The following is a 13,704-nucleotide window of genomic DNA, read 5'->3' as shown; positions in this document are numbered from 1 at the left end:
AGGAGGACATCCTCCAGAGGTTGTTATAATTACTGTGTAAGTCTATGGAAGGGGTTGAGAACCATGAGCCTCCTAGGTTTTGTTTTGAAGTCGATGTACCCAGAGGACTGAAGCTAGCTGTCCTCCTGCTACACCTTGGTGCTGCCCTACAGAGTGCTGCTGAGTCTACTGTAGACCTTCTTTGCAAAATAGTGTTTTAATCAATTATTTGGTGAGTGCTTATATTTATTATAGTATTGTTTCATCTAAAAAATATTTACTTAAAAAGGTTATACTTAAAAAAAAAATGAAATTCACTGAGGATGGTTCTCCCCTTCCGCCTCTGAGGAGCATCCCCTGGTATAGATGGTATAGACATTCTCCTGTTCTTTACCCAACCTGATAAAGAGAAGTACCCCAATTCAACTCATGTCTTTTAAACATTTTAAATGGCAGAACAGAATTATGATGAAACTTTGTAATGCTTTGATCAATCCCCAAGGTTCTTTCTTTGAACATTTCTTATTGAAAAGGATAATGCTCAACACTCACTCACCATTAAAAAAGTAGTATTTTATTGAAGCAACTATAAAAGCTTGACTATTGGGCCATATTCATAACAACATGTTTTCACCCCCTTTGCTCTGATTTGGGAGGGCCAAATCAGAGCAAAGACCATGACATGGTGTAATAGTGGTCTATAAACCATAATAAAGTGTGTGTGCGTGGATGTGTGTTTTTGTATTTATGTGAGGGTTCTTGCGTGAGTGTGTCGTTGAGATAACAATAGAATGTGTTACAGATTGAATGTCAAGCTGGGAACAACGTGATTCAATTGAAGACAAAACATACTTGAGACAGACTCGTATAATGGGTTACAATTACTTAAGGAAAATAGTGAAACCAAAAGACACACTGGAAGTTGGATGCTAACCATAGTGCATTTGATTGCACTTTGTTTTCTCAACTACGATCCATCTAGAGTCTAGGCTGATGGAAATGTATGAAACTACAGCATTAGATGTCTAAAGTGATGTACATAATGCTATGTGTCTGTCTACTGTATTTCATCCTAACCACTACTGATATAAAAAGTGCCCCATACCCTTGACAATATCTATCTGATGTTTGTTTTTTTGTGTGTGTGGTCATGATATTCATGAGTTTGCATTACAATATCTGCACTAGCATACAACTTAAGTATAACGCAATATATTGGGAATGCATTCTAAGTACTATGGGTATCCTAATATGGCAAACACTGCACACTGCTGCACATGCTCCCAGGTGATATTTATTTACGTTTCGACCCTTAGGTTTTCATCAAGCATCCATATCCCAGGTGTGGGTGGAAGGTCCTATATATAGGGGCAGTACTCAGTGACATCACATCCTGAAACAGGAGGTAAATAATGTATGACAGTTTCACAATTTTAACACTCAATGTATCAAAATATATGATCATACACAGGGAATGTGATCAATATTTACAGTAATATACATACACATACAATATTCAACAAGTATTTTTTTAAACAATTTGGACATATTGAAACTATAAAAACGGTTTCAAGTCAAACTCCTCGTTGAGGCCAAGAGGAGACAGTGTGTTGAGCCTGTGTATCCAGAAGGATTCCATTTGAAGAAGTTTCCTCTCAATGTCCCCTCCCCTGCATGACATCTTGACCATTTCTATTCCAATGTATCTCAGAGAACCAATAGGAAGTCCAGCTTGTACAAAATGAGTAGCAACAGGATGTTTTGTCTCACCTGTCCGTATATTGCTGCAGTGCTCACTGGTCCGTGTCTTAAGGCTTCTATGGGGTTTCCCTGTGTAAGACGGGCCACAAGGACATTTCAACATGGAAATAACAATGGTGGACATGCAGGTAATCAGACCCTTGATGTTAAATCTTTGTCCTGTGTGGGGGTGGGTAAATGAGTTGCATTTGTACATGAAGCTGCAATGAGCATATTGGCCACATTTGTAATTATCCTCCGGAACCTTGTCCACTAAAGTTTCCCTTTTCTCTGGTGGGTAATCAGATTTAACCACAACATCTCTCACATTTGGGGGTCTTTTAAAGACCATACATGGGGGGTATTTAAAAATGGGTTTAAATTGTGGGTCAGTATGAATAATGTACCAGTGTATCCTGATAATGTCCTTAAATGCCTTCCCCAATGGTGAGTGTTGGGTAAAGCATGATGGAAGATGTGCTTTTGCTTTAGCTTTTGGTTAAAGGCTTTCCAACTGTGTTAGTCCTTCAAAACAATCATTGGCATGTTTTACCCAATTGTCTTAGTACCCCCTTTCCTTAAACCTTTGTGTGAGGTCCGTGATCTGTTTCTAATAAGAAGTATCATAGCTGCATATTCTTCTGATGCGACTGAATTTACTTTTTTCGGGAGGCTTTTAATAAGTGGACGTGGATGAAATCTGTCACCTCTGAGGAGGGTATTCCTGTCCGTATGTTTCCTATAGAGATCTGTCGAGAGGGTGGTTTTGTCCATAATAACCATCACATCAAGAAAACAGATTTGTGATAGGTCATAGTTAATGGTGAAGGTGTTTAGAGAGTTTAGAGTCATAGAGTTTAGATAAGCATGGAATTCCAAAAGTTGTTCCTGGGTCCCTGTATGGATTGCAAAAATGTCATCCAAATATCTCCGAATTAGGAGAATATTGGAGAGAAAGGGGTGAAGGTCTGGATTCAGCACCACCTGTTTTTCAAACGTTCCTAGATATAGGTTTGCATAATTAGGAGCCATAGTACTCCCTGTCGCTCTCCCTTTGGTCTGGAGGAATGTCTCCTCTGAAAAGAAGACAGTTGGAGGTTAGTGGTGATTACCTGCATGTCCACCATTGTTATTTCCATGTTGAAATGTCCTTGTGGCCCGTCTTACACAGGGAAACCCCATAGAAGCCTTAAGACACGGACCAGTGAGCACTGCAGCAATATACGGACAGGTGAGACAAAACATCCTGTTGCTGCTCATTTTGTACAAGCTGGACTTCCTATTAGTTCTCTGAGATACATTGGAATAGAAATGGTCAAGATGTCATGCAGGGGAGGGGACATTGAGAGGAAACTTCTTCAAATGGAATCTGTCTGGATATACAGGCTCAACACACTGTCTCCTCTTGGCCTTAACGAGGAGTTTGACTTGAAACCGTTTTTATAGTTTCAATATGTCCAAATTGTTTAAAAAAAACCTTGTTGAATATTGTATGTGTATGTATATTACTGTAAATATTGATCACATTCCCTGTGTATGATCATATATTTTGATACATTGAGTGTTAAAATTGTGAAACTATGTCATATATTTTTTTTACCTCCTGTTTCAGGAAGTGATGTCACTGGGTACTGCCCCTATATATAGGACCTTCCACCCCCACCTGGGATATGGATGCTTGATGAAGACCTAAGGGTTGAAACGTAAATAAATATCACCTGGGAGCATGAGCAGCAGTGTGCAGCGTTTTGCTTTCTGTTTTCCATGAGTCTGCCTACAACTCCATCACCTGTGGAAAGTGCCTGGATGTGTGTACTGTCTGTTCTTCAGTGTGAGAGGGAGGGGTTGCCCAATTTTACAACTCTGTGTGCTACTTTCTTTGTCCCTCAGAGGGTGCACCACTCCACGATATCTACATCCGTTGAACAATTTCCTTTCTTCGCTTTCACAGCATATTGCTATCGGTGAAAATAAGAAATTCACGTTCCACCAATAAAGAAAATAGTTTTAATATATCAAGCCATAATCACACACAAGTATTGTCATATCATACCATACAGCTTGGTTTTATAAACATGACAGTTTGATTTACAGTCAATTTAAACGAGAGCGTGCTCTGATAGAGCAGCATGTACCAGAGTGTGTAGTTGATTTACAGCACAATCATTTATGAGGCACTAGACAGTGGGCTTGGCAGTGCAATTTTCTACATACCCTGGGGTAGAGCTTTGCTTTGATGTTCCACGACAATAGCATTCTTTGGAACAAATGTTATGCTGATGGCACTAATACTGTGACATACATTAAATAACATTATGTTTCTGTAAAGTACGGTAGGAGTACCAGATCACACTGCGCGTGGCAAAATTCCGCAAACTTTCCCAAATGTCCCAGGATTTCCCAGAAATCCTGATCGGAGGATTCTGAGAATTTCTGGTTTACGATTTCCCTTCTGATTTAATCTTAAAACCGGGATTTCCGGAAAACCTGTGAATTTTGGGGAAAACGACCGTAATTTTGTAACCCTCTTCAGATCACACTCCTGCCCTCCTTTGAGCTCCCTTCTTCCTGGACAAATGAAATTGGCACTGTCAGGTACAACACAGCTACAAAACCACGATGTGAAAACAGACATTTTATTATGGTAACTTACAATAACTTTAACTATCCATATTTTGCACAAAACAAAACTCGGCATCAGACACCCCTTCCACTTGTCTGTAGGAATGACTGGATGAGAAGCGGACCAATAGCAGAGGACTGAAGAAAGACCAACCGGTTAGCGGGGCTTGTCGTAGTTCTGTAGTGCGTTCCACTCATATGAATCTGTAGTTGAAGAGAAAGCTTGTAAATAACACAGCACAGTTTATTTTCAAATTGGCATTTTAAGCACAGATCCAGCAATTATTGTGGATTTGTAACCAGGCCATCTAAGAACAGCTTGGTTTGATCAGTCGTGTAAAAAGCTCATATAAGACCCTTACCTGGTTTCTCTTGGCTCCTCTTACCCATCAGTCCAACAAAGGAGTTAATTTTATGCCCTGAAAGAGAAGATAAGAGAGGAGAAAAAGGTGTGAGTTTCTTCCTGTAACAGTTAAAAACATTGTCACTGCAATTACAGACAGCGAGTGATGCAGTGACTAGCGTGCAGAACAAAAAGGCGTGAGTTCTTCCAAAAACTGCCAATATTATTTACACCCTAAACTAAACCTAGCCCTAACCATAACCCTTACCCTTATTCTAAACCTAACCGTTACCTTAGCAAGCGGTTGCTTATCAACAGATAGTGTGTTGATAGTATGACCATGTGTAGATCATCTATATGGGACTATCCATACAAAGTGTGACCCATCATTTTTTGTTAATGATGCAATGCCTGGTGTATAACCTCGATGGTGACAGAGTGTGACCTCTCCTACTGATCTCTAGTATCGTACAAATTGACTAACGGACTCCATCCCCTTGCCCTAGTGACTGAGGGATAGAGCGGCGCCCACCCACAGGTTTAGGAACAAAGGGTTGTGATTGGAGATTTTTTCCTAAGAGGGCGGGGATAGGATGTACGTATTGAGGGGACATTCGCGTCCCAGACTGACGGTTGTCTCTGTCAGCCTCTGTCAATCCCCCTAATGGAATATAATATAAGGGTGGAGGGAATGGGGATATGGGGGAGTAGTGGGGTTATAAAACTCTGTGTGAGACCCCTGGGATACCCTATCTGTCAACCCACCCATCATACTCATTCAAATTAAGTGGGGTAAACTCAAATGTGATCAATTTACTTAAATGCATCAATATTCCCATCAGAAATATGGGAATCATGACGATCATAAAGGGACGATGGCATCATGTGCATCTTCCATTGGTGGTCTAGTCACAAGTCACTTCTCAATTGTCCCTCCGGACAGCATAAGTGCTTGGCCCCTTGCTGTGTGTAACATACTATATATATCTTAAAAGGTATAGATCATATTATATTTATATATATGCACACTGTACAATGTATATATTATATTATAGGTTTGTGTCAATGGAAGGGTGAGCTGCTCGGAACCATCTTTCCATCATCAGCGTAACCAATATAATTGAACGCCTAAATGTCCTTGGGGCATTGATCGAAGCACTCGCTCTCTTCCTCTCTCTCCCCCCCCATCTCTCTCCTTCACTCTCTCTCCATCACTCTCTCTCTCCTTCACTCTCTCTCTCTATGCCTGTAATGACTGACATAGTCATGCCTGCATCAAGGCTCCGGCAACACGTTGGTCTACACGTATTTATGACGTACTTGCTGCCTCATATCGCTGAGTGGGGGAGTCATTAAGGAAATGCCTCAATGACTGAACAGATGGGAGACATAGCGAGGGGTCTTCATGGCAGAATTAAGACTATGTATCCTAGCGAGGGACTAGAGTTGTCTTCAAGGCAGAACTAAGACTACCACCTACTGCATCTTAAAATCCCATCAAACGACCTGTTAGCTGTGTGGGTTGTGATTTATTTCAAACAGTTGTCAGGTTTATTTTCCGGTCTCTCTCTCTCTCTTTCTCTCTTTCACTCTTTCTCTCTTTCTCTCTTTCACTCTTTCTCTCTCTCTCTATCTACTTTTATTTACCATTATGCAAAAATAAATATAATTATTCAACCCCTGCATTTTGTTATTTTTTTGCTGCTGGGCAACATGTGGTTTGTGTTCTCCCTCCCATGAATGATAATGAGGACCTGTTGGCCTATGGCACTGGATATTTGACACCAGCCTGTCTTCACCCTCACACCCCTCTCACCCCTCTTTTCACCCCACCTCTCACATCATGTCACCCCTCTGGTTAGCACGACTCCTCTCGCCCACATAGGAGTACTTGTGAAATACAGTTGAAGTACAGGTGAAGTACTGGTGAAATACAGGTGAAGTACTGGTGAAATACAGGTGAAGTACAGGTGAAATACAGGTGAAGTACTGGTGAAATACAGGTGAATTACTGGTGAAATAGAGGTTAAATACAGGTGAAATACAGGTGAAGTACAGGTGAAGTACTGGTGAAATACAGGTGAAATACAGGTGAAGTACAGGTGAAGTACTGGTGAAGTACTGGTGAAATACAGGTGAAGTACAGGTGAAGTACTAGTGAAGTACAGGTGAAGTACAGGTGAAGTACTGGTGAAGTACTGGTGAAGTACAGGTGAAGTACTGGTGAAATACAGGTGAAGTACTGGTGAAGTACTGGTGAAATACAGGTGAAGTACAGGTGAAGTACTGGTGAAGTACTGGTGAAGTACTGGTGAAGTACAGGTGAAGTACTGGTGAAATACAGGTGAAGTACTGGTGAAGTAAGTACAGGTGAAGTACAGGTAAAGTACTGGTGAAATACAGGTGAAGTACTGGTGAAGTACAGGTAAAGTACTGGTGAAATACAGGTGAAGTACTGGTGAAGTACAGGTGAAGGACCTGTGTCATCCCTAATCCCCTCTACTCATGGAGTTAACTCATCACATTTCATCACTTGTCACATGGTCTACCTGGCCCATGTGCAAATAAAGCCATCATCACTTGGGTTGATTTGTAAGTCGCTCTGGATAAGAGCGTCTGCTAAATGACTTAATATGTAAATGTAAAATGTCACAATAGATTTTCCCCAACTTTGCCAAATGTTCTGATTGGCTTCCCCTGCCTGCCTTACACACTGCCTGCACAGTCCCTTTCCATTTGTAACATAATGGCAGAAAAAAATCATTATAACTCAATCATGGCTTCATTTGTTGGTATGCATGGACAATTGCAACATTTCCTGGGAAATGTTCTCCAAGATTAATTTAAAAGATGAATTAAGTAATTATTAATACGTTTTTCACTTACTTTTTCGGGTTATCTGTGGATTTGCTGTTGGAATAAAGGGGGGACTTCAGTCAATGTAGGCCTATAATTATCTAATTTAAGAATGTATGAATACGCTTAAAAACGTGCATAAATATATTGATATACAATATGTAATTATTAAAGGCATTAATAATGCATATCAATATTGGCATTTCATTTCAATAAACGGGAAAGTGCCTTCAATAGCGTGAAGGGTGAGGACAGGGCGAGGCGCGAGGAAGCACAGTCTTACCGGAGGAGCGTTTCCCCATTAGGCCAAAGAACTGATGCGGCCTCGGTTTCCGCGTCATTCTCCGCAGTATCTCTCCGAATGGGTCAGATGACAGCCACTCGTCCTGCACGAGGGAGAAAATCTAATTAATGCAACATTAGACACCAGAGAAGGGAATAGGACGAGGGTGGGGAAACTGACTCCCTTATTGCCTTCCAACCTATACCTTCGCGTAAAATATTGTACACTTTATAGCATTAGATCTAATCTCGCAGAGCAATCAATATAAAACAGTAAAGACACCACCGTGTGAACTTTTATATCCGACCTATTTTTATCTGACGGGGTTGCCTACAGGTCAGCATTAGTCTAAGTAGTAGTCCAACCGCTGCTATGGCTAATGGACCATGCACATTAAAGTGCCCATCAATTAACCAATTCCGTTGGTTCCTTCCCTATTGTATAGCCCTCCCGCCTTGTTAAAACGCTTTGCGTAACCTGCTGAATGTTCCCAAACCGACCGCAGATGATGAGAAATAAGAGCCCCGCCCGGATACTTGGCAGGCGCCCAACCCGCAATGTCAGAAGGAGAACGTGCGCTACATGTGAATAGAGCTTCATTCTGGGACTAAGGTAATGGTGGAAGCACACTGAGCTAAGAGCTCATACTTTATCCCCATTGAATCATAATACATCTTTCACGGACATAGAATTTGTGTTGCTGGTAGAATGTTTGATGTTTTGTCTGTATACATGCGTAATTACGCATGACCAAGCTCTCCAAACAGGTGACTTATTTTATAAAAGCATACAAATATTTTACATTTTATTTTATTTTATAGAAATTGGTTGAAATTCCATTCAATAATTTTGATGAAACAAAACACAAGGCTGTGCCATCCAACTAAAAAAGTATTTTCCCCATAGTTAAGCAATCCTACAATTTCCCATGTCAATTTTTTACAATTCGTTTAACAGGCGATTCTAACAAACAATTGTCCTAACATATTTTATTGTCTTACATCAAATCATTAATGCCTACCGTAATTTGATCGTCCATCCAATAATCAAGATCTTCCTTTGGACCAATTTCTTCACTAAAAACTTGGGCGATAGCAAGAAAAGCTATCACAAGCGGTAGCAGTAATTTCATGATGCAGCAATCTGTTGCGTGCAACTCTTCAGCCGTTTAAGTCTTCTTTCTTCGTTTGTTTCGATTTTCAAAAGTAGAAATAGCCTGTTCGGGCACTTGTAAACTGAGTTTAAATGTTTTTTAGCCACTCTCTATGACTTTTGAGAGCTCGATGTTGACACCCGCGGAAATTGGTATCTTCTCTCCATATAAGTGCCTCAAACGTGCACAAAAATGATATGTTCCCTCCTTGGTTGCAACCTCGCCTCAGTTCTATCTCTGCTCCAGTAAGCGAGCTCTGCTGCTCTTTAATGCCTTCACTTTGGTCCTGTTGTGTCTTTGTGACCACACGGTAGTACTGCACTAGGTTATATAGCAAGGGATAGAAGGGTGACAGGTATCTAATTCGCTTTATATCAATTTAGCAAGTACATTTACTTGACAGGTACTTCCTCGGAGCTGTGTGATGACTAATATCCGTTGTGATATTTTGCATATGGTCAATATTACTTTCAAACGTTCCCCTATGACCCTCCTTGGCACTCAGTGTATTGTTCCCGTTGTAATCGGACTGTCCAAGTGAAGCGAAGGAAGTAAGTGAGTCTGATGACGCACTGAAGTTGAAGGTTTCACGTAAGTCTTTAAGACCTGTCCTACGCCAAAGCAAAAAAAGTTGATTTGCATCTTACTCATCAGTGGAACATGTTTTTCTTCACATTGACAATAGTTTGGATTCTGAAAGTCACTTTTCTAAAAATGAATAATTGGAAATTGAATCATTATAATTGAGCATAGCCTTGCTATTTAGAACGGCTGCCGTAGGCAGACCTGGCTCTCAAGAGAAGACAGGTTATATGTACTGCTCACAAAAGGAGCTGGAAACTGAGCGGCACTTCCTAACCTCCGGCCAAATGTACGACTATATTAGAGACACATATTTCCCTGAGATTACACAAACCCACAAAGAATTCAAATACAAACCCAATTTTGATAAACTCCATATCTATTGGGTGAAATAGCACAGTGTGCCATCACAGCAGCAAGATTTGTGACCTGTTGCCACAAAAAAAAGGGTAACCAGTGAAGAACAAGCACCATCGTAAATACAACCCATATTTATGTTTTATTTATTTTCCCTTTTGTACTTTAAATATTTGCACATAATATGACATTTGTAATGTTTTTGGAACTTTTGTGAGTGAAATGTTTACTGTTCATTTTTATTGTTTATTTCACTTTTGTTTATTATCTAGTTCACTTTCTTTGGCAATTCTAACATGTTTCCCATGCCAATAAAGCCCTTAAACTGAAATAGAATAGAATTAAACAGGTGTCTGACCCCACAGAGACAGAGAGGAGCCAGCTGATTTTCATTACAAAGCTTGGCTTGTTTAGCAGAAAGGTGTTGGATGTGAAGAGAGAGATGCACTGACACTGACAACACACAGTTCACAGTGTCCACGCAGCTCACCGAGTGCTTGACAACTCAAGTGCCTTTCTCCCAGCCACAATGGACTCCTTTTATTTAAACATGTTGTTAATGGAAAATTGCTCATTTCAATTTGACCAATAAATAACATGAGGTGTCTTTCAGTCACGATGCATATATATATATATATATATATATATATATATATATATATATATATATATATATATATATATATATATATATATATAATGTCACTGTCATGTACAGTATATATAGTCTACGGATGGTCTAATAGGTCACACTGTCACCATCAATCACATAGTGGGATGTGTACATTTATAACACATACACCACAATACAAATAGCCTTGAAAGAGCATGAGTCTTGAGCATATGTTGAGACAGAGATACAATGATGATGTGCATAATTTACAATGAGTACTTTAGGATTGACCCAGTCAAAATGTGGACATTTTACAGTGATTCAACCCATAGGATGTGTTCTAATGACACCTGAATCTACTCCTCTTTTTGAAATTTGACCTTTTGCCTCGTCACATTGTGCCTGTCATTAGACCACATGCACATATTACTAAAACGTTCAATTTATAAATAACAAATATTACATTTATGGATCATATGATTAGTTCATCAGCAGTGGCGGGTCTGAAGATAAGAGTTATGGTGGATGGATTTACGCTGCTGCTAATATTAATGACATTATCTGTGCTGCCACGGTATCTGTAGTCACCAAGACACTTTAGATGGATTTTAATCATCCTCACAACTAGGACTGCTTATCGAATTAACAGTGGGAAGAGGAGAGGTACTGAGGAGAGAGAGAAGAAGGGAAAAAGAGAGAGGGACGGAGAGGGAAAGAGGGAGAGGGAGGGGGAGGAAGGGGAAAGGGCTCTTAAATCAGAAGAAGCGGGTATTCTGTGGGAGAGACAATGGAAGATGGAGACTGAGCGAAAGAGAATATGAAAGAGAAACGAGGAGAGGGAGCAAGTGAGAGAAGGAGTGAGAGGTGGGCGTGCTGCTGTAGAGGAAGAATGTGAGGAGAGCCCTGGGAGCTATGGGAGTAAAGAAGGAAGATAAAAGGCAGAGGTAGAAGGGGAGAGGTGGGCGGTACATGGCGAGGTGTGAGAGGTAGCTGGAGAGATGTAAGAGGGAGGTAGAGGAGGTAAAAGGAGGTAGAGGGAGTAAAGGTGTAGATAGAGGAGGAGACAGGGTGGACAAGGAAGATAAAGGGGAGGTTAGCAGGGTGGAGAGGCAGAGAGAAACAGACATAGCTATGCTATTTATATAAAAAGCTGTAGAGATATGATGGCATGATATGACACAGCATGGCATGGCAGGTGACCGGGGTGAGGCTCTATGTCACCACCATGTAGATAATAGAATCAAGCTTGATTCCCAGCAGGTATCACTCAACATGTCACTACTATCTCCATCTGATAATGTAACACAGGGCTGTATGGAACTCTGAGATTACAGGATCACAACCAACTGTCATCAAGTCCCGTGTCAGAAAATCTTTTTGAAAAAGCATATGATGTTTCTGTTTGGGCTTTTACTATACAAAATAACGTGTTCTCTCTTTCCCTCTCATTCTCTCTCTTTCTTCCCTTTTCCTCTTGTATCCTCTCCCTTTCTCTCTCCTTTTAGAGACAGAGACTTTCCCACAACAATGAATCCTAAAACATATAAAACAGGATAATGTGTCTCTTGGCCCGGATCATATTGTGGTTTTTGTACCTTACTGAAAGTGTCAGTGGATTTGAATTGCGAGTCATTATGTGGTGCATAACACGTGTAATCAACAAGTCAGCCTGCTGTAGATAGATAAACAGATAGTAAGAGTAAAGGATAGTCTGATTGTGTGTGGCAATTGTACATATCCCACAGTGCTACATGCAATTGTTTGGCAAAGCAGAGTGAATTCTGAATACGTGAGGTTAAAGTGAATCAGCACATAAAATATGAGAGAAACAACATTATTCTGTCCAAAAAGATGTTAATCAGCGTTGGCCGACATCCACATAGCAGATGTTTTGATGGTGTTGGAGGTGTAACTGCGGTATGAGCTGATATCAGTGGAGGCTGGTGGGAGGAGCTGTAGGAGGACAAGCTCATTGAAATGACTAAAATGGAATAAATGGAACGGAGTCAAACATGTGGTTTCCATGTGTTGGATGTGTTTGATAACGTTCCATTTATTCCATTACAGACATTACAATGAGCCTGTCCTCCTACAGCTCCTCCTACCAGCCTCCACTGGTGTGTGCCACAAACCACTCTCTTCCGTATTATCCCTACGGCATTAGAGGTTCAAAACAGCATGAGAAAGTGTAGGCTCTATCAATGGTAGAAATAATGACTCTCAAATGTCAAACCGTTGATGTTAGATTAATGCATGTCTGTGTTTATCCTGGGTTTTTATCACATGACATGTGGAAATTGAAACAGATTCAGATGAATGTATCCATGATAACTAGTGTTGTCTCCAAAAGGGCAACCTATCCACTATATAGTGCACCACTTAGTGCCATTTTGGATGCAGCCTTAGGTCACGGTGAAGGATACTGTTCTCTATTCATGTACATGGTCTCTTCTGTCACTTGGTTAATTGGGATTGTGTAGAATAATGACATTGAGTGAGATTATCAATTTCCCCATTAGTCCAATAGGTTAACATGACTTTCACAAGGTGAAAATAGACTTATTGCAGAGCTTAATAGGCAAGTGCAGGAATATGTAATAGGGGATACAACAGCACAGGTACAAGTCCAACGGACATGGTAACAAAACTGCAAGGCCCCACAGTCAAGCAGTGCATTTCAAACACAGATTCAACCACAAAGACCCTTCCTAGCTCAGTTGCTGGAGAGGAAGGAAACTGCTTAGGTATTTCCCCATTAGGCCAATAGGGACTTTAAAATAGTTACAGAGCTTAATGTCTGTGATAGGAGAAAACTGAGTATAGATCAACAACATTGTAGTTAATCCACAATACTAACCTAATTGAAAGAGTGAAAAGAAGGAAACCTGTACAGAATAAAAAATATTCCAAAACATGCAACAAGGCTCGAAAGCAATATTGCAAAACAATTTGGCAAAGCAATTCACTTTTTGTCCTGAATACAAAGTGTTATGTTAGAGGCAAATCCAATAAAACACATTACTGAGTACCACGCTCCATATTTTCAAGCATAGTAGTTGCTGCATCATGTCATGGGTATGTATGCTGGTAATCGTTAAGGATGGAGAGTTTTTCAGGATAAAAAATATGTGGAATAAACCTAAGCACAAGCTAAATCCTAGACGAAAATCTGGTTC

At 40.4% G+C, this 13,704-nt stretch overlaps 1 protein-coding gene across 1 annotated transcript; it reads right to left on the bottom strand.

Moving 5' to 3' along the window:
• Positions 1 to 3,706: 3,706 nt before the first annotated feature.
• Positions 3,707 to 9,509, bottom strand: LOC124042757 (protachykinin-like). The gene is made up of 5 exons (XM_046360863.1): positions 8,845 to 9,509; positions 7,824 to 7,926; positions 7,571 to 7,594; positions 4,704 to 4,760; positions 3,707 to 4,545 (listed from the first exon to the last, which is right to left on the bottom strand). The coding sequence occupies exons 1-5, from the start codon at positions 8,953 to 8,955 to the stop codon at positions 4,499 to 4,501; spliced, it is 342 nt and encodes a 113-aa protein (XP_046216819.1). The 5' UTR covers positions 8,956 to 9,509; the 3' UTR covers positions 3,707 to 4,498.
• Between the last annotated feature and the right edge of the window lie 4,195 nt (positions 9,510 to 13,704).

The sequence above is a fragment of the Oncorhynchus gorbuscha genome, linkage group LG09 (genome assembly GCF_021184085.1).
Source record: "Oncorhynchus gorbuscha isolate QuinsamMale2020 ecotype Even-year linkage group LG09, OgorEven_v1.0, whole genome shotgun sequence".
Lineage (NCBI taxonomy): Eukaryota > Metazoa > Chordata > Actinopteri > Salmoniformes > Salmonidae > Oncorhynchus > Oncorhynchus gorbuscha.
Note: the sequence above shows the minus strand (reverse complement) of the source record. Positions and strands in the feature narration are given on the sequence as shown.

Excerpts from the sequence above, each read along its gene's own strand:
- LOC124042757 (XM_046360863.1), bottom strand. The coding sequence starts at position 8,955 with ATGAAATTACTGCTACCGCTTGTGATAGCTTTTCTTGCTATCGCCCAA. Across the intron at positions 7,927-8,844 it reads GGATGGACGATCAAATTACG|GACGAGTGGCTGTCATCTGA; the intron begins GTAGGCATTAAT and ends TCCCTCGTGCAG. Across the intron at positions 4,761-7,570 it reads TCCACAGATAACCCGAAAAA|GGCATAAAATTAACTCCTTT; the intron begins GTAAGTGAAAAA and ends CTTCTCTTTCAG.